The 21,052-nt window shown below is 46.4% G+C and overlaps 1 protein-coding gene across 1 annotated transcript in view; it reads left to right on the forward strand.

Moving 5' to 3' along the window:
• Window positions 1-20,545, forward strand: part of NT5C2 (5'-nucleotidase, cytosolic II) — a 40,491-nt gene extending 19,946 nt beyond the window's left edge. Inside the window, exons 3-17 of the mRNA XM_008937542.1 lie at window positions 7,843-7,960; window positions 9,341-9,436; window positions 10,705-10,796; window positions 10,983-11,040; window positions 12,298-12,391; window positions 13,404-13,457; window positions 14,596-14,679; window positions 15,405-15,446; window positions 16,570-16,677; window positions 17,027-17,093; window positions 17,736-17,906; window positions 18,633-18,684; window positions 18,933-18,993; window positions 19,548-19,724; window positions 19,958-20,545. Of these exons, the coding sequence (XP_008935790.1) occupies window positions 7,843-7,960; window positions 9,341-9,436; window positions 10,705-10,796; window positions 10,983-11,040; window positions 12,298-12,391; window positions 13,404-13,457; window positions 14,596-14,679; window positions 15,405-15,446; window positions 16,570-16,677; window positions 17,027-17,093; window positions 17,736-17,906; window positions 18,633-18,684; window positions 18,933-18,993; window positions 19,548-19,724; window positions 19,958-20,215 (1,532 nt within the window). The 3' untranslated portion in view covers window positions 20,216-20,545. The remainder of the gene's footprint in view (window positions 1-7,842; window positions 7,961-9,340; window positions 9,437-10,704; window positions 10,797-10,982; window positions 11,041-12,297; window positions 12,392-13,403; window positions 13,458-14,595; window positions 14,680-15,404; window positions 15,447-16,569; window positions 16,678-17,026; window positions 17,094-17,735; window positions 17,907-18,632; window positions 18,685-18,932; window positions 18,994-19,547; window positions 19,725-19,957) is intronic.
• Window positions 20,546-21,052: the final 507 nt, after the last annotated feature.

Genomic DNA, 21,052 nt, shown 5'->3' on the forward strand with positions numbered 1-21,052 from the left:
TGAAAACATATGAGTTGTCCCATGGGTTTTGTCTGGGATTTCTTGTGGTTACAATTAGGCACGTTTACCACTTCATCAGTTTGTTTACAGGCGCTGAGCTCCCGGGTCAGCAGAGCACAAACATGCACGGCTCCATGGCCCTGCACGTAGGGAGGCACATACATAGCAGGCACGTGTTTGCGTGGGCAGAGGTGAGCTGAAACCAGGGCTGTAGGCAACCAGGGCTGTAAGCAGGAGCGTCCCTTTCTCCTTTCTTGTCTGGTGAGGGTGCTGTGGAGTGAAATGGCTGCAAAGGCCATGACAGAAGTCAAGGTAACCTTTGATGGGTCTCTGGAAAGAGAAATGCAAGGCAAAGGGAGCTGGAGGTTTGTGCTTACCCCAGCTCCTGGGACTGCTTAGCCAGCTGACCGTGTTTGTGTAGAGGCTCCCCTGCACAGGCACCTCTGCAGGGTTTCCAGTTCTCAAGGAGAAGAAACTCCTCTGCCATGTTTCCAGTGCATGCCAGGCTGTGCAAGCCAAGAGTGAGTCTGGGCTCCCGTTAGAGCTGAGCAGTCTGACTTGCTGTCAAAACTGAAGGGAAGCTAACACCCAGGTGTGAAACTTAAACATGATGTTTCAGATTCCTTCCTGTGTAAGTAATGAAATATTTTAACACAGAGAGCAACATAGCCTGCAATGTTACCATTTCCCTCTTGTTATGTTTCAGTGACATTGCCTGACATGACCTCCCCTGGTTAGAAATGACCCTAAAACACAGAAGCTGAAGTCATTAATATTCTAGAACAGAAATCCTCTTCTTCTCTAATTATATATGAAAAGTGTCATTACTCTGTAATAGGTTATGAAGATAATAGACACCTGGAAAGGGTGTCAGTATATAGAGGTCAGATAGCATTTTTCACTACCTGGTTACTTCTGGGGATCCTCAGACCTCTGGCCCTACAGTTAAGACAAACTTTCCCCAAACTATGGCAGCATAAGAAATGCCTGCCCAACACTTAACTAGTGTGTTTCATTGGAATTGTTGCTTCAGTGGGGTTTGTTTTAATTAAGTCCAGTGTCCCAAACGCCTCCAGGACTGTCACTCACTGTTTCCCTCTGGATTCTCAGCTGGAGTTTCACATCAGCTGATCAGAAGTGACAGGGAGTGAGTATTTGGTTCTTGTGTGACATAGTCAGTGGTCTGGTTGGCTGTGGAGACGTGATGGTCACAGAAATCCTGGCAGTAGCTGGCACTAACTTGGGGGCAGTACGCAAAGGAGATTTTGACAGAACGGAGATCTCTGGGGCTAGATCTACCCTGTTTTGAGGTACTAGTTAGTGTCTCGTTTGATAGACGCTGATCAAGCAGGATGCATAGATACTTGTACTGTTGTGGGGAATGGGGTTGCAAAAGGCGATCTTGGTCCTCAAGGCTTTAACTAAGCACTTTTTGTCAGCACAGCATTGATAGAAATATGTTTCTAAACATACTTGCGTTATTCATTCGTGATGCAATTCAGAATATGGATCAACATTTAAAATGAGCAGCAGTTTGTTCCTGCTCTTGAAGTCAGGTTTGTGTAATTTCAGAAATGTATTTGCACAAGTTTAATTATGCATGTTGTGCCTGAGACATATATAAATCTGGATACTAGCTACCACCTGGCCATGAATGCCCCTAACTGCCTGATTTGCATGCCTTACTCACTGAGGAAATAAGCAGCAACTGAAATAACCTATTTCTACTTACTTTACTTTCATTTCTTCAAGACTTAGCACAAAGTAATTGGGCTGCATTTCCTGTGCTTCAGAGAAAAGGCTAAACCCCTTGCATTATCTGTCTGCCTTTTGGCTTATCTGTCTTTGTGTGACCTCTGGAGAACCCAGAGAAGGCATAAAATTTTTTGAGGATTGAGTGTTTGTTAAAGCTTTTTGCAAGCCTTTGGAGGAGGTCATCACCTCTTGCCTGAGAAATACTGATCTTATCTGAACACCTGGAAGTCAGAAGCCAGTTAGTTTCATCTGCCAACCAAAACCATGCGTGTAGACTAAGGTGTTTCAATTCCCAAGAGACCCTCAGTGCCCAGGGCCAAGGACAGGGGAGCCCACATCATGGACAGTGCTCTCAGCACTTGCGTGGGGAAGGAATTGAGCCAGTATGTGCTCAAAGGGTCAGAGCATACAATGCACCAGCTGCAGAAAGCAGCTGCTCCCATGAAGTCCCCTGCCAGCGCAGGGGCGTTTCTGGGGACACTGCAAGCCCTTTCCCTGGGTGCCCGCTGGGAGGGAAGGCCAGCGAGGAGCTGGCTGATAGAGGTGATGAAACTGCTTCAGGAGGTGCTAGGACATTGTAGGAGAGGACACCTGCAAAACAGAGTGACAGATGGTAAAAATGGGAGGCAGGGACGATGGAGACTTCATGTCATTGTTTAGTAGTCCTCCTTCTGTGTTTCTCCCCAGAGGTGCAGCTCATGCTGCGGGCTTCTGCTGTTACTGCAGCAACCTCCTGAGCCCAGCTTTTCCTTCCTAACCCAGGATGCTGTTGATGAGGAGCTGCTTCTTAAAAGCTGCTTCAGTGGTGTGGGAAATCAGTGTGTGGTCATTGTTTTCAATTAAGGACTTTCACAAGCACCACATCCATCATGGTTGGAAATATATTGGCTAGGCAAGACTGGCTTGCGGGTGTGCAGTTTGAGACAGCAGATACATCTCACAAAATTGATGTGGCTCAAGCAGTGTCAAAAGGGGTGGTCGTTGTAACTTTGTCTCCTGCTTCTCTCCTATGATCCATGACTAGCTTCCAAGAAGCATGAACAAGCCCTGCAAGAAACCATGTTACATTTTAGTGAGAAGCTGCCCTGCCTTAATTTGAAATCTGTGTGTGTGGAGAAGGAAGAAGGAGAGAAATGGGCAGCCCTCGAAGTGCCTTCTCTTCCTCACAGTTTAAACACAGCCATCACATGCACTATAGTTTTCCCCAGTTACTCATTTTGAAACAAAACAGGCTTAAACCATTTATTTTCAGAGAAACCTCCTAGGAGGTCTGCATACTTGTGTGCGTCCTTTTTGGAACATCATTCCAACTCGTTCAGCTTTGTATTTGCTGCAAATTGGATCTCAAAGTTATTCTTGATTACTCTGTGCATACCTGTGAGTTGCAGACTAGGTCTCATCTTCTTACTCTGTGTGCTTGCAAACCAGTGCACTGCAATATGGCACAGCACTATGTGCAAGTCTGGTACCAGTTTATCCTGCAATGCTTTGCACATAAAAGCCCAAGCATAAGCGTGTTAAAGCATACAGTTGAATTTAGACGTGCTATGTCAGACTGACCCAGTGTGCGAGGCTCTCGCTGGTAGCACCATCAGATGTAGGGCAAAATTCTCTTCTCAGATTCCCAGAGTGATTCCTGACTCAGTCTCCTGAGTCTCCTGCACTTACATATGCAGGCATTTTGTGGTGTGAAAGAAAGTGAGTGCCCTGAAAGGAGTAATCTGCCATCAGCTGAGGAACGGACAATGGCAAAGCCCCAAAAAGAACACGAGACCCCTTCTTGAACCAGTTGCTCTGCGACTGAGAGAAACTCAAAGAGTTTGTGTCACGTGGGCAGCGTGCTTGTAGCCTCTTCCTCCTAATGATCACTGATCTGATGATCTAAGACTGCTTTGTGGATATGAGGACAGAATTTTGCCTGCAGGATGCACAATTACCAACTGTGCCTCCTCTATAAATCAGTTTTAAGTGTATTTGGAATAACTGCCAGGCCGGCTTCTGAGCTTACCAGAGGACAGAGCTCCAGCAGATACAGTCCCACGTGGCACAGAGCTGTTGCAGTTTTAAAATCAGTCTGATTTTTTTTTTTAACAGGGGAGTCCAGTGTAACTCCGTCAAGACTGGAGTGACACTCTGAATCTGCATCTGCCTCATGTGAGTTAAAATCCTGGCAGCAGCATTTTGCATAAGCTGGAGCCTCTCTAGAGATTTTTTTTTCTTCATTTTTTTCCTTTTCAGGAAGGCTATACAATTGTTACTGTATGTATCTTGGCAGCAAAGGTAAAAACAGCCACACATGTGCATGAGAATTACATACCTTGTTGCACAACCCCTGCTCGCTCCAGGTCAGCTTCTCCCCTGTCACATACTGTGTCAGGGACACCCGCACTCATCACAGACCTGAAGGCTTGCAATGATCACTCCTAGTGTACTGCTTTTTACCTTTCAGTAGTATAATGTCAAGCCAAGTGATGGTATTAAGGGGAACCTGAAATGCTGTCAGTTGGCTTCTGGTTTATTTTAAACCTTTGGTTGTTTTCTTTCCACCCCAGTTGCATAATCCCCGAGCGCTGGGTGCCGATTGCCCTGCGCCGCTGAAGCATTTGCCTGTGTTGGAACACGGACTGTTAAAAGAATGTGGTCCTCTGGAGCTGGGGACTTGGCATGGTGGCAGAGCCATGGCCATCAAGTAGGAAGAAAAAAGAATCAGAATAAGTTGTAACATGTGCTTTGGTTTTACTGATGTACCACATGCGTTGGGCAAAGATGCTCTGAAAATGGATTTGTGGCTCTGCCTCTTCAGCTGTCACCAGAGCTGGGGATGCTTGAAGACTGGGCCCTTCTCTGGGTGAAAGAGCTAAGCACGGGAACACTGGATGGCAAAGAGCTGAATTCATGGTATTGCCGTGGCACACAAAGTATCTCCAGTTGTGGTATCAGCAACCAGGTCTGATGGAGGGTTATGTTCCAGGAAAGTTTAAAACTGCTTTTTTTAATCATGCAGCTGCAGAAAAAAAAAAAAAAGTTGATCTCTCCTCTCTACTCCTTTTCCCCATGGATGCCTGAAGTAAAGAAGATAAGAGAGAAAGACACCAGTCTCGAGTGAAATATCAAAATGTTTTTTCATTTAGTAATGCATATAACTGGGGCATCTTCCCTAATGGGCTGCTGTAGTTGCAGCAGTGTTAGCCTGTTCATACTTGCTGTGAAGGACGTAGATTCTTTGTTTGCCCAGAAGCTCGTGTTACTGAAACAGGCATTCACACAGCTTATGAGAAATGTCAGTGGGTTGTGGCTCATTCTGGTTGATGCAGCATGTGCTATGGTGTAGGGTGCTGTCAGGTGGGCTCAGTGAGCTCTCAGTTTGTTCCCAACTGTGTGTCTAATTAGAGGAAAGTTTATCTTGAACAGTAAGATGATGGTAACTGGAGAATGTTTGTTGTCCGTTTCCCGTTTCCAGGAGTTCAGTTTCCTGGGTCTCTATTTTAGTGTATCAAGGAGAAGGCTCTCATTTTCTAAATATTGTGGAGTGGTAGACAAATAGGGCAAGAACTAAAGCACGAATGAGCTAGTAGTTTGGTTTTATTCAAAGAAATGTCAAGGAAGCAAAATCTAGGGCTTGAGAAGTAAGGAGAATAACTGCCCCCCAATAAGGAAACACTCAGATTAATCTTGTTCCAATTCTGCCTCAACAAGAGTCTTGGGATGAATGAAGGCTGAGATTGATACCTGTTCTTCAGCCTTTTTTATGCTGGTACTTCAGCTTGTTTCCTTAGACTCAGAAAGTTAAAAGGATTCCTATAGTGAGAAATCTAAGACAGAGAGGCAGATACAGAGAGGAAGAAATTGAGTGAGGGCATTTTGTGAGCAGCTGGCCACATGTTCCACCACAGCTATTCTCTGGTGGAGGCGTTTACAAGATGCACAGGTTGTTTAACAGAAAGCTGTACAGTTTCCCTGAAGATGCTACTGGAGCAGACTGGAGCAGTTGATGAACCACTCCTGCTTGACCAGAATTGATGCTAATGTGTGTCTTGAGATTTGTTGTGTCTGGGCAGCATCACCCTGGTTGGTGAGTTCAGAAAGAGCAGGGTTTCCGTGGAGAAGTGTTCTGTTTGGGAGTGATGCTTCATGGATAAGTTGGTATTAATTCCATGGTCAAATTCCCAGGAAGCTAACGAGGAGGAGTGCAGCAGCTTCATGGGTAGGGCGGGGAACTGGAGGCTGCTTTACATAACAGGGAGCTTTGCAGTGCTTTCACCTTCTGAGAGTATGTACAGGTGTATTTATTACTATTTTCCCTGGGAAGTGCCTTTACTGTTCTGTATCAGGAATTCCTTTTTTCAGATGATGATCCTGTGTCACTCTCACAGTGCTGTTCATCACCTAAGTGCCTTTTGCTCCTCAGAGTTGCCTTGTCAGACACTCCTTTCTTTATTAGCTGTAGTTTTTGCTTGATTCCTATCTATAGCTCAATCAACCCTTCCTTACCTAAAGGACAGAAGAGACTACATGCACGGAATGTCGTATCAAGTTGTTGATGTTTGCCATTGGTATAATAATGCTTGAATATTTTGATAACAGATTTATTGATTTTTCTTATCTGTTTAAGAACATTACAGGTTTAATTTTTAGGTACATTTTTAATGGTGTTAGTTTAATGGGGAAAATTAACTGTTAGGGTTCTGGTGCTTTTTAGATGATTAAGAGATACAGAAGCCCTCTGTCACTGTTACTATGATCTGAGTCTTTTGACAGTCTCCTTCCTTCTATAGTCCTTGCCTTTACAGTGTTCTTGTAGGTTTGAGGGTTTTTTTTTTCTCATCTCAGTCTAAGCAGACAAAGAGTGTGTGTGTGTGTATATATATATACACATATTATATATGTATATACAGTATTCCACAGTATATATATGGTGGTGATAACCTGGCAGTATAGACAATGTATTAATATATATTGTGAGGCCCAAAGATGTGCTAAAACTCTCTCAGGTAAAACAGTCTGTCTTCTAATGAGCTTACTGTGTAACTTGCACATTTTTGTATTTCACTCAGCTAAATTTGAAATATTTGAGTGAGACAGTTGAGCCCCCTGAACACATGTTAACCCTCATTAAGTCAAGGGTTGTATTTGACCTTGTTACATCTTAAGAAAAATTTTAGACAACACCATGCAGCAAATGTAAACACACCATCAGAGAAACACCATGATTTCTGTCATAGAGACACAGAGCTTTTCTTTTAAATGTTAATTTAACAATCTGATTAAGCAGTAACATTTCCAGTATATGGGAAAGTTGTTTGCAGAAAGAAGACAGGCCTGATGGTAGGAATGGCTTAACACCTGCATTTCTTTTGCATTGAGCTAAGGTGCGGGTCACAGATGAGGAGCTCCTCTGAAATATGAGAACAGTAATCTTGCTTAAAAGAGTAGCTTTTTAATGCACAGGGGTAATAGCTAACAGATTTTCGCAGTACCATATGCTATTATTAACAAACAAGTCATATGTTAACAGCTCTACCTTCAAGCTAACTTAGTCTGCAGCAAACATAGATTCCTGTAGATGAAATCTGGATACAATACTACGCATTGGGATTGTATCCAGAGCAGTAACAGTAGCACAGCAGTGATTAATTTCAGGCTTTCTAGTCATGAATACGTGTTGCCAAAATTTATTGGTTTCTTCATCAGCTTTGCGAAAACACAGCAAACCAAAACCTGATCTGAGCAGGTGGAACATGGAGCGTTCATGCATCTGCCTAACGGGACTGCAGGGAGAGGAGGTGCAGTTTGAAATACATTTTTCCTGGTGCAGAGAGCTGTGATGGCCTGATGGATATTTCATCTGGTGCACTCTGCTGCTGAAACCTGAACTGTGGCTCCACTTGGCTGTGGTCCTGGAGCATGAGCTAATTCCACCGTGTCTCCAGGCTGGGGGACCTGAGGCAGTGGAGGGCAGAAGCAAAGAAGGGAACGTGTGATGCGGAGGAGGGAGGAGGGTAAATGGGTACATTACTTTTAACTGCCTTCTTGTTTAACCCCCTAGCTGTTTTCAAAGTTTCTAACTGAAATCTCATCTTGGTACAGTGTATAAATCCCCTGAATACGAATCTCTTGGATTTGACCTGACCGTAGAAAGATTAGTTTCCATTGGATATCCTCATGAGCTGCTCAATTTTGTGTATGATCCTGCATTCCCTACCAGGTAAATGACTAACAGATACCAACCCGGCCTGCTCAAGGCTATGAATATTTGTTCTGCAAAGTTCATAAGCAACACGGGAAGCCAGGTTTTCAGAGTTGTGCCTGTGAAGCCTGTGGCTGACCACAGATCATGGGGAAGGGAGCAGACTGCTCCAGTATGTGGAGGGCCTTTGCACACATGAGTCCGTGCCAGCAAAGAGGGAGTGTGCAAAAAAAGAGGTTTGCTGAAAACATGGTCCCAAAGTAACCTTTCAAAGCAAAGACAGCAGAGACACAATCGGATGGGTGGTAAATCAAGGGGAGAAGGAGCCATTACTGTCCATGAGGCTGCTAGACTATCTGACAGCATTTCTCTTTAATGATTTTAATTAATAGTGTCCTGGTGCATATGACATCCTGAAAATTAAGCTGACAGTAAGCAGCAGTAAAAGTGGGGCCAATCCAGTTCACTTGTCTAGATGAATCAAACACCAAAAGCGAAGTCAATTGTGCAAGTTACTAAATTGGTACATTTTGTCTTTTGGTAGCAGAGGTAAAAAGGACAAGGCTTTTGAGCTAACTCTGTGCCTTTAAGTTGTTTCCACTTGTTCATTTGATGGATTTTGCTTTTTTGACTCCTTTGGAGCTTCTTTACAAAAGACTGGACCAGAGGGTCTGTTGGCTTGTAGTTCCGGTTTTCAGTCTAGCAGCCTCTATCCTTCCCTCCTCTCAGCATATTTTACACCAGGACTGGTCCTGGCTGTGCCTACGCCTGTAACAAGACAGTAGCCATTCACAAACCTGTGATAAAACTCCATTAAGTCCACTGCCTTCCTCCCAAGGAGGGGGCAGAAGGGATGTCTCTGTGGGAAGGCTGTGTTCTCCAGATGCAGGCTACTTAAATAAGTGAGACAGAGTTTTGCTGGAATTTGAACCAGGAATGTCCAAAGCATTTTGTGGAACAGTTACATGCCCCATGTGGCTCTGTCTGTGACAGTGATGCAGAAGAGGGGATAACTCCCTTTATCACACCTCACTCCTCCTTGCAGTCAAGCAGGGCTGTCAGGGAAGCACAAACACAGGCGTCAGGTTCCTGACCCTGTGGCAGCGGCCTTGGTCTGTCCCTGCTACGTGGGTAGCCAAGCCTCTGCTGGGTCAAACGGTGCTGACTGCAAGTTTATGGAGAGCAGATCAGCTGCCCCTTTCCCCTGGCAATGCAGGCCTCATGCTGTTCACCTGCAGCCAGGTAAAAGGGACAGTATACATCTGCATAACAGCAACTCTGTTCTGATGTCCCACTCCAAGTGAGCGAGCTGTTCTAGAGCTAATCTGGGAAGAACTGCTATTAAAATGGTTGCCACTGAATGCGCTGGCTTCATATCTGAAATCGCTTTCTTAACAGAGGCCTGGTGTTTGATACTCACTATGGAAACCTGTTGAAAGTTGATGCCTATGGGAACCTCCTTGTGTGTGCACATGGCTTTAATTTCCTCAGAGGGTGAGTGCTGACTCTTGTCTCTTCTTTCTGACTTAATTTGCTCTTTTGTGTCACTGATCCTCAGGACACCCATTGTATGTGGAGTCATTGTATGGGAACTCCACTGACAGCAGATGCCTTATCGGTGTTCTTACAGCTCTAGGATTGACAGGGTGTGCACTGAGGGTCCCAGACACAGCAACAGCCCAGGGTGTTTGTAGCAGAAGGGTCCACGCTGGCAAGGGCGTATCTGTAGTGTGGGAAGGGGTTGATGGGATAACCCAGAGGCTGTTCACCTGTCCTGGCAGTTTAACATTAGCAGCTTGTCAGTTAAGACAAAGCCATTGTGTGAGGGCTGCTGGGAGCAGAGAGGACCTGTGCCCTGTGAGACTTAACTCCACAGCCAGTGCTAAGAAAGTTTGAGGGCCTGAGTTGGCTTGGGGAAGGAATGAAGGAACAACTTGCTCTACCCCATTGTGTTTCTGACCTTTGAGGGTGTCAGAGCTGAGGCATTGCCTGCCATTTCCTGCAGCCTTCCCTGACTGCTTACACTTCTTTTGCCCCCGAGAAGGTGCTTTAGGAAGCAGACAGGACCACAGTGCTATGTGCCTGGAGTGTCCCAGCCAATCCCCTCGAACCCCTGCTGCCAGGGCAGATGGATGGAAGGCAAGCACAAGCCAGCTCAGGGCCCCCAAGGTGACAAGCCTTGTCATTGCAGACTACTTCCTTGCATCCAGAAGTTAAAATTTAGCAAAAGCCCATATATATGCACTCAAGTCCCTTTTGGAGTCAGAGGTGATCTTCAGAGGCTCCAGAAACAACGGAAACCAGGATAATGAAATAACTTTAGTCACCGCCACCCTGCTGATTAATGGCAGAGGGCCCCAGGCAAGCCTCCTGCAGCACAGCCCCACACCCCCTGCTGAAAGCTGCTGGGGAGTGTAGAGCAACACATGGAAACTGGGGGAAAGTTTAAGATAAGCAAACAAGGAAAGTGCAGATGATTTAAGGCATCCTCATAGCCAGCAGCATGGGGATTAAGGTTGCATTGTGGACTCTCGACCACTCTGTTTCCCTGCTGGCTCTGCTCAGTTTGCTGACTCAGCAGTGAACGCTGGTGGGTACAGTTTTGCTCCTGCACCACTAGTGCATGTGGGAGAGCTGGGTGTTGATTAAAGCACAACAGACCCTAGTTAATGGACCCTGCCATGACTATATTTTGCAGGTCAGCACTTTTTATCCTCATTATTTTCTGTGGTTTCATTCTTCTCCACCTTATCTGTTCTCAGGCCTGAAACACGGGATCAATATCCAAATAAATTTATCCAGAGGGATGACACAGATAGGTTTTACATTCTGAACACATTATTCAATCTACCAGGTGAGTCTATTGTAAGCCAACACTGGCCTGTTTCTGTGCCTTTAACACCAGTAAAGCTTTGCATTTGTTGTACTCTACTTACCTGTTACCTCCTTACATGAATTTTCTTCTTTTGGGCACAGGGCCTAAAGTTGCTGGCCCTATCATGTTATCCTGGTTTTAAAATCTTGCTCTGTTTCTTTGCAGAGACCTACCTATTGGCTTGTCTAGTGGATTTCTTCACTAACTGTGACCGGTACACTAGGTATGTATTCCCTCTGATTCGAGGTGCTGATGGTACAGTATGATTGTTATTCTAAAAAGCAGTGCAGCAAAGATGGAGCTGTTCTTAATATTAGTGGAGGCCCCTCAAGTGGTTTCGGTGGGGAAAAATTCAAGCCTCTTAATCTGTTGACATTAAGAGAATTTAGTGGTGATGAGGTGATCTGTGTGTACAGCAGAGACTGGTTACGAGGGTTTTCTTCATTGGGTGTATCAGTATCACCATACTGACTGACACTGGTATTTGGGCCAGCTTTAAGACCACATACTTATTACAGGGTGATTACAGGCACTAGACAGCTCTTTTTGAACTTGTGTCTGTTGGAGCTGTGTTTGAACTGTAACTGAAAGGCTAAATTTCCACATCCAGTTACCACAAGTCCCTTGGGTCATAATTCAGGACTTTGTTCACTTAAGGGTGAAATGCTGAGGCACAGCGTGGCTGTTTGTGCAGCACGAGTATTTACCTTGCTTTCAAAGGGGTATAAGCACAAAAACAAGCTGCGGTTTGAACTGGCAAATGTGGATGCTGCTGTGCTGCTGACTCATGTGATGGGTCATCTTTGCATATTATGTGAGTGGAAGGCAAGTGTTTAATGGGATTTTACCGGGGAGCAGAGGAGCTGTTTGTGCCGACAATCCGTCTGCTGTTAGAATAAATACAGCTCTGTTTAACCCTCCTTGATTTCTTATGATGCAAACTCTCATGGCTGTCTCAAAGATACCTCCACAGTATCTTGCAGAGGAAATTTCTCATGTTCAACATAGAAGTAGTTCCCATCAGCAGCAAGTATTACACTGAGTAGATTTCCACTGCATCCCCCTCTTTAGTGTTGAAAGAGGGAGAAAGAGCAGCACTCCACTTAGTTTCTCAGTACCAGTCATCTTTTGTAAAATGCTGCAAACTGCACAGTCCCAGTCTTCTTTCCTTCTTGTAATACTGTGGGTGAGAAATAAGAGATGCAGTCACAAAAAGCTGTAATACTGCTGTGAAGGCACAGACCTGTAGTAAGGAACATGCATCCCAAAATCTTAAATGTTCTTGGGTAACACACAGATCCTGTTAAACTCTGGTTGTAGCCTTCTTTCAAGTCTGAGCTGCGGTGAAGTAATAAATAAGAAACAGTTATCGTAAGATGAAAACACAAGCTCCAAACAATATTTTGAACTGTCTCTCTCCTTGATATGTTTCTTACCTGATGCAACTGATCACTGCAATCTCTCTTCTTTCTCCTCACAGCTGTGAAACAGGTTTTAAAGATGGAGACCTCTTCATGTCCTTCAGGAGTATGTTCCAGGATGTCAGAGATGCTGTTGATTGGGTTCATTACAAGGTGATTGCAAGCGTCCCAGGGAGTCTGTATTTATCATTGAGTTAGAGGGACTAGTTTATAACTCATGAGTTAAGATGTTATTCTACTTTTGCACAAGGGCTCTGCTTTGCCGCCTAGTGAGCAAATAATAAATTGCAGTTGTATACGAGTAAGTCAAGATCTTGACTGTCCTAGTACTGGAACAGAAGTGTCTTAGCTTCCTATTCCTTTCTGCTGTGCCCAGATTCCATTTCTGTGCTGTAATTCACAGGTTTTAGAATGTGATGTCATGAGAGCGGTTGCCTTTAGAGCCCACAACTTGTACATTGACCTAATTATTAAAACAGCATTTTACTGTAAATGGTTTACATTGGTACTATCTTATGTTGTCAGAAAAATACCTGCATTAAACATAGAAATACATCAACTCTTCTTTATTTAGAGAGGAGAGACAGTTCATCTTTTTCACGTGCTTTTGCACAAATTTAGAATAATATTTTGTGAGCATTAATATCTGGTTAAAGATCTGATTTTCTTGTTCTTCCTTATTCAAGAAGTCTGTTGGGGTGGGTTGGAGAAAAGTCACAGGAGAATTCTGCTCACAGGTGTACTTGTGGTTGTCCTTTTAGCCATGCAGAAGTCAGGAATCTATTTTTGTTTCCTTATGCAGTGTTGTGTGATACATGTTGGAGTTGGCCTATGAGTAAAGCATTATGGTCAATGTTGGAGACAGGTCGTTGACTGTCTTGTTTGGTATGGCAAATCTTTTTTTTGTTTGTTTCTATTATATTCCCTTCTGAAAGGGTTAAAATGCTGTTGAAGTGGATTATTTACCATGGTGAGGGAATCGATGGATCACAGAGTTTGTGATGGTCCCTGCTACTCAAAGCCTCTCATCTCTAGAGTCACTGGTTCAGATTCGCCCTGGTTTGTACTTTCACAGCATTTTAAAGTGTGAAAGTTGGCATTACTTTGATGTCTCTTGCATCATAAGTTTCCATTACCTCACTGGGTTCTGTTGTTTCTATTTCAGGGATCGCTCAAGGAAAAGACGCTTGAGAATCTGGAAAAGTATGTGGTTAAAGATGTAAGTGTGAAGTTACTTCACTTGTGCTACGTGACATTCTGTACTGAGTAAGCAGGCAAGAAATAAACATGCTGATTTGCTTTACTACATCACAAAATAGATAACGCTGTGATTTCTATTGTAATAACCGAAGACAAAGTGGAAAGTTCGGGCGCAGCCTTTATTCTGAGCCAGTGATCCACGTGATTTCGTATTCACATGCACCTTTTTTACGTAAAATGTAAAAGCCAGAGGAAATGTTACCACAGGACACAGGTGAATGTGCTGGCAAGGCTCACATTGTTTCTTTTGGTGTTGAAAGAAGCTGTGTTCCCTGACGACGTTTTCTCTGACCAAGCAGATCTCTTTTTAAAAAGCAACAGATGAGCATGTTTTCAGACAGAAGCATCCCTTAGCCATCCAGCAAAAATGTTACACACATTTAACTGTGAAGGGACTGAGGGGAGGATCCTGAAGGACTCACTGACGTGCAATCTCTTGATAGCCCCAAAATGTGTGTGCAGCATGTCTTAACTGAGCAAGCTCCAGTGATTCTCTTACTTTTGCCCTCCGCAGTGTGCAGGGCCCCTCTGGACCACTTACAGTATAATTATTCTTTAGTTTAGATGAGCTCTGTGGTAGCGTATCACTTTAAAGCTGTTACATGTCTGCAAAATTCTTAGGAAACCATTCTGTGAGGTAATAAGCTACTCTGGCGATGGACTGAGATTTATGATTCAATAAAAATAGCCCCAGGAATAAATTCTCCCTAATTTGAGGTTGGAATTATAATGCGCTCCAACTTGCAGCTCATGTGAGCTCAGATTTCACCTGCCTCTGGGCCCATTTTGGGAACGGTCTTGGAGCTGGAGGAGCTGCTCCAGAGTGCCTGTCATGGAGCAGCAGAGGGTGCCTGGCACTGTGGTTGGCAGAGGCACCACAGCCCTGCTGAGCCCTTCCCCCTCGCCGTCCTCCCCTGGGCTGTGCTCTGGAAGGGTGTTACCTGGACGGACCAGCAGCATTCCTGGCTCTGGCCAGTGCAAAACACAAGTTTGCTTGCTTGATGGTTTGATTTGCTTTGTTTCGTCTGGTGGGATCATAGCTGAGAGTGTTTTGTCCATGATGAATCTCTATACTTTGTATGTCCCTTGGTTTTCAGGGGAAGCTGCCACTGCTGCTTAGCCGCATGAATGAAGTTGGGAAGGTGTTTCTTGTCACAAACAGCGACTACAAATACACAGATGTAAGTGCTGCTTGAATTGTTCTGATAGTGCATAATGGCATAAGCAACAGCCAGCCATTCATTTGTATGGGACATCTGTTGGTGAATGGGGTGTTTTCTAAACTAGGTTTATTTAGTGATGAATGCAGATTAGGTCTTGAGTCATTTTTTGTAGTCCTGGTTCTGCTACTGACCTGGTATGGGCCTGACTTAAGTCGCTCTGTGCCTCACAGTTCCTCAGCAATTGAAAAGCTGAAAGAGAGCAACAATCATTTTAGATTTCAGCATCCTCTAAAATGCAGAACTTCCCTTTCAAGTGAGATAGTCTGAGTACAGGCAGATCACCAAAGTCATGGTCCTGGAGCAGTCAAAGAGCCAGAAAGGGCTGTCTGCTGTGCTGTAGGAATAAATGCAGTTACTTCAACTCCAGGTAAATATCAGGATGCTGCAACACTGCTAATCCAAAGATTTATGTGCCATTTTAAAGCTCTGTAAGATATACATGTAGCAGTGTGCAGATTTCTGAAGGCAAATGTGTTCTTTGATTACAAATATTCCTGGTTTAGCTCCTGTTCACTTTAAAGTCCATCCATTCATTGTCTCCAAATCTTATGCTAACTTTTGTGTAAATCCTGAAAATAAAGTTCTGTAATCTGAAAAGAGAAAAGTAGAGAAGTATGTTTTTATAAAGTACACAAATGTATGTTTAAAACCAGATCTTTGAATGCTTTATTTCTGTCTTTCAGAAAATTATGACTTACTTGTTTGACTTTCCACATGGACCAAAGGTATGTGGTTTCTAGACTGCAGTTCCAATAGAAACTGATGTGCCTAATTATCTGTGTAGCTGGAAAGCATTTTAATCCTGCCTCATCGGCTGGGATTAGTTGCTTTAATCTAGTTAAAATACACTTGCTGTTTCGTGTCCTATTTGAATAGGATCAAAGCAAATACAATATAACGAAGAGAAAAGAGGCATCATCTGGTCTCAAACAATAATCTGTGTTAATGATAACATTATTTTAGTGATAACAGATTTTAGCTGTGGCATTTTGCAGCCAGGTTTCGCAGAAGTTTTGCATAATGTTTTGGATGTTGTTAAAATGATGGAAAGGAGAGAGTTTTATAAAACAGCAGAAACATTTATGGCTGATTGTGTCTTGACTGTGGTAACTCTGAAAGTTTTACACATGCTTTTTCTGGTTTTTTGAGGTCAAAACTCAGCCCTGCAAACTTTGGAGAGAAGCTCATGAGCTGAGTTGCTACTGCTTTCTCAGTCTCCCAGTGGGAGACGCTCAAAAGATGTGTTTTCACACTGTGCTCTAAAGGTAGACAAGGGAGAAATTTTCAGAATATGGAAAATCATCACAACTGATAGCTCAACAAACTCCTTGCTGTGGTCTTGATCTCAGACAGAGCAGAAAGGGCTCGTGGATGCCCAGTGTCCTTTGGGCAGGGCTGTGATTCAAAGCTGTGCTCTGTGGAATAGAGCCCAGGCACTTTCCCGCTCTTGGCAGATGTACCAGTGTGGCCTTGTAGGGCTGAAGCTGCGAAGTCACATGTGTCTGGATCAACACTGGATGTCACCTTCTGCAACAGGAGCAGTGGTGTCATTTACAGCATCTCTTTACGTGACGGCTGTGCTGTGATGTGGAAGTTCAGGGCAGTTCTCCTGTCTCATACCACGTCCCCAGTCCTCACTGCTAGGCTGGGTTGGGATGGCTTGCTGCAGAAGGGCAGTGCTTTAGGGGATGGTGCTGGCAGCCCAGCATCATGCCATAAGAGGCATGAGATAGAGCATTTTTATGGGCCAGCCATGTCACAAAGTTATGGCTGTGGACAACGGCGCTCTGGTTAAACTCCCTGTGGTTGTGTTGTGCCTGATTCTGGGGTTTGATTTTGCCCTTACAGCCTGGGAGCGCCCATCGGCCATGGCAGTCCTACTTTGACCTGATCCTGGTGGATGCACGGAAACCCCTCTTCTTTGGGGAAGGCACCGTGTTGCGGCAGGTGGACACGGTGAGTGGCATATGGAGGGCACCTGTAGGGCTGGAAGGGCTTGTGCACCTCCACGGTGATATCTTTTAGTGGCAATGGGCAACACAAGTGTTTAGACAGGACCTGCCCTAGAAATGGTCGGCTGGCTTCTCCTCTTAGTGAGCAACCCCTGAGCAGCCCCATCACCTGGGGCACAGCAGAGCTTGAGGCTTTGCTGGCTGCCCTAATGTACCACAGATGGCAATAGGAAAAGAATGTGGAAGGCCACCTCTAGGAGTGAGAGGGGGGCAAAGAGTAAAGTACCAATAGCCCAGAAAAAAACATCCAGACCATTAACTGTTCTGTGCTAACGCAATGTCTTCTTCCTCAGGTGACAGGGAAGCTGAAGATCGGCACCTACACTGGCCCACTGCAGCATGGTATCGTGTACTCAGGAGGTGAGGCAAGAATCCTCCTTGTGCTGTGCAGTGGCTCTGATGTGCCCTCATGGCCTTCAGCCACTCTGGCACTCTGGACTTGTGCCAGGCGCTAGGCAGGGCTGTGTTTCCCAAAGCCCATTGTACCATGCCCTCTGCACACTGCACCAGCAGCTCTCCATCATCACTGCTGCCCAAAGGCAGGGAAGAAATGGACCTGTTCCTCCTCAGATGCCCTTATCTTCCCTGCTAGAGAGGATCTGGGAAGTGCTACTGCAGGGCTTGTGGTGTTCAGGGAGATGCAGCTGGCCCAGTGCAACATTCCCAGCTGTACTTATGGTGCTGCTCCCAGTACCAGCGTGACCACACTTGAAGGGTCCCCTGAGCCAGGGAAGGGCAGCAGGTGGATATGCAGGCTGGTCTGTGATGCTCAGGGCTCCATTACTCTCACATGTGGGGGTGTGCATGGGCAAAGCTGCTCCTGGGTGAACTCCAGGTGGGTGGGCGGTGCCCTGTGCTGCCATGGCCAAGCAGTGGGGCTATGTTTAGCAGTGGAGATTTCTGGGAGGAAAGTGCACCTGTGCCATCTCTAACCCTGGCCCTCTGAAATGAGCCATGTTTCCTTTTGGCTCCCCATTCTGAGCCATGCCATTCTTCTCTCAGGCTCTTCGGACACAGTCTGTGACCTGCTGGGGGCCAAAGGGAAGGATATCTTGTACATTGGAGACCATATCTTTGGAGACATCCTCAAATCCAAGAAGCGCCAAGGCTGGAGGACCTTCCTGGTGATCCCCGAGCTGGCGCAGGAGCTGCACGTCTGGACAGACAAAAGCGGTCAGCAGCCCGGAAAACCCCAGGCCAGGGTGGCAGGAGCTGGGGCTGTTCTCCGAGGGCTGCCCTCAGGGTCCCAGGCCTTTTCTCTGCTCTTTCCCAGGCTGCTTGTGTGCTGACTTGGCCAGGGGAGAAGCTGCAGCTGGGTGGGGTTGAGTTGTTCCTCATCTGTAACCCTACCCCAAAAACTCTTCTGTCCGTATGGAGCCGTGGCTTCTCTGGTAAAAAGTATCTGATAAGACACCTGGGTTCTTCTCCCTGTAATGCCTGAGCCATGACTGCTCTCCCATCTGCAGGTAGTCCCTGCTCACCAGCTGCTTCTTCCTCCTTCCTTCTGCTCCCTCTGCTGCTCTACTGACAAAGTGCTGTGTGTTTCCCATCATCCAGCGCTACTGCTTTTCTCCCAGGTTTGCCCTTTGGTGTGTAAATAGGTCTGGGGGTTATGCAAGTTACCCCATGGCTGGTTGGAAGATTTTGGTGAGGGCTGCAAAGGTTCAGCCTCAAAAACAAAAGGGGCATCCAGAAACCAAGCCTGAAGCTTTGCCAGTGGCACAGAGTGCTGTTGGACCCTCTCCCTGCACAGTGGCTGTGAGAGGCCATGCTCCTTGGTGCAGGGCCCCTCCACCACCATGGAGGGGGAGCAGGCAGGATGGTGGGTTTGCTTTCAGCCCTTTTCATTTCAACAGTTTAAACTTACCTTTTCCCCCCTTTCTTTTCTGGATTTTCCAGCCCTTTTTGAAGAGCTGCAGAGTCTGGACATTTTCTTGGCCGAGCTATACAAGTGAGTGTTCAAACAGCGACAACTTTCCTGCTGCCTCTCCCAGCCTAGCAACAGCTCACAAGCGGCTCTGGCGAAACCTTGGGGTTGGGTTAATGGCACTGCTGCCAGAGCTTTGACTCAGGTCCGGGCTCTGCCATGAGACCGACCTTCCCCTCCAGACCAGCCTCCTTCCCCCGAGCCCCCATCCCACAGCATCTGGTTCTGAAAAGCTTTTCACACCATGTATTTACCTTCTCGCCTGTAACTAGGCATCTGGACAGTAGCAGCAATGAACGCCCTGACATCAGCTCCATCCAGAGACGCATTAAGGTACCAATCATAAAAATCCCTTTTCATCCTTTTGGATCCCAAAGGCCTTGACAGCCCAAGCACACTGCTCAGCCCTGAACTGCTTTGCTCTGCCTTTGGGTGGGCAGGGCAGGCTTGGCAAAGCACTTCTGTCTTTGTGGATGCAAACGGAGGAGCTTCGTAGCTCACTGGTGTCACTGGCACTCCTGAAAGGCAGCCTGGTCTGGAACAGGGTCTCCTTCCTCACGCACGCAGCAGCACTGACCGACAGCGCTCGCTGCTGCGGGACGGGGCACGGGCACACAAGCTTGGAGGGACTATAGCTTCTAGTTCAGCCAGCCCTGGGGGGGCTGGCCTGTGGCAAGTGCTGGCCTTGACCCCGCTGCTGCCTTCCCCTCTGTTATCTGGGACTCGGCCCTGCTCTGATGCCACGGGATACGAGCACATAAAGCCTTGCTGGAGATCCTTGCAGATCTCATGGAGCCCCCAGCCCTCAGTGTGCTCTGCTTCAGCGTTGTGGTGGCTCCACGCTGCTGCCTGCCCGGCCCTGGATCTAACGTGCCCTTTGCTTGCAGAAAGTGACCCATGACATGGACATGTGCTATGGGATGATGGGGAGCCTCTTCCGCAGCGGCTCTCGACAGACCCTGTTTGCCAGCCAGGTGATGCGCTACGCTGATCTCTATGCAGCCTCCTTCATCAACCTCCTCTACTACCCCTTCAGCTACCTCTTCAGAGCCGCCCACGTCCTGGTGAGTTGCAGAGCCCAGGGAGGTGGACAGGGGTCCCAAAGGTGTCTGCACTTGTGCTCATTGACACTTCCACAAGTCACAGGTGCCAGGAACGGCACCTCGGAAGGTTGGGTGGCATCTGATGCACCGTGGGCCGAAGGGTCATATTCTGGGGTTTACTTTCCACCTGTCTTGGGGAGATACCCGGGGACTGGAAGGCCCCTTGCGATCTCCCCTCTCTCTTACATGTGCAGATGCCACACGAGTCCACCGTAGAGCACACACACGTCGACATCAATGAGAAGGAGTCGCCGATGGCCACGCGCAATCGCACCTCGGTGGATTTTAAAGATTCTGACTACAAGCGGCATCAGCTGACCCGCTCCATCAGCGAGATCAAACCGCCCAACCTCTTCCCTCAGGCACCTCAGGAAATCACACATTGCCACGATGAAGATGACGATGAGGAAGAGGAAGAGGAGGAAGAAGAGGAGGAAGAGGAAGAGGAATAAGAATAAAAAAGCGAAGCGTCTTTGAAGACAAACCGTGACTCTGGCAGTGATCAGGAGCGGATTCCTTTGTTGGGGCCCTTGGGGTGATGGGTTGGGGGGTGTGATTCTTGCAAAGGCACATTTTGAAAGTGTCTGGAAAGTTCTAACAAATTAACACTAATTAGGAGGAGACCCTTGTTTTCAGTTTTGCAGACGGTTCAAAAAGTTGATGGATTCTGCCTGAGTGGTGCGTTCAGATTGGCCTGCCCGCTTGTGCTGTCATGCTGCTCCCGTTACCTCTCGGGATGCTGCATGTTTCTCTCTTTCCCATGATGTGTTTTGTTTGATTTTCATTTGTATGATATCCTGTGAACGGTTTTTGCCGTTTGTAATGTTCGCTATGGAGAAGGAAGGGACGTGTTGGGCCTTGCAGGAGACAGAATTACCAAATCCTCCTGCCTGTTGGGTTGCTGTCCTTAAGCCTCTGCCTCTCAGTTACAAACCGCCCCCTCCCTGTGTTAGCCAGGGTGTTGCTGTGGCTTCCAGCACTCGCTTTACCCTCTGCTTGGCGTGAGTTTCTCTGTGTATGTGGTTCGGTTCCTTCAGCTGTCAGGGATGGTGGTGGGATTCCAGCTCTTGCGTATCTGCAGCTGTACACGTTTCGCTTGTAGACGCTCGTTATCCTCTCCCAGTGTTTCAAAGCTCTTTCATCAGCAGCATGTGACGCATGATTTCCAGTGCATTTCTCAAACAGCTGAGCCGCACACTGTGTTCTCAACTCCTGTAGTTTCAGCAGTAAATATTAACCCAGGAGCTTGAAGCTACCGCTTTAGCATTACATTAGTCGATTTGTTTTCC

The sequence above is a fragment of the Merops nubicus genome, unplaced genomic scaffold (genome assembly GCF_000691845.1).
Source record: "Merops nubicus isolate BGI_N331 unplaced genomic scaffold, ASM69184v1 scaffold19593, whole genome shotgun sequence".
NCBI lineage: Eukaryota > Metazoa > Chordata > Aves > Coraciiformes > Meropidae > Merops > Merops nubicus.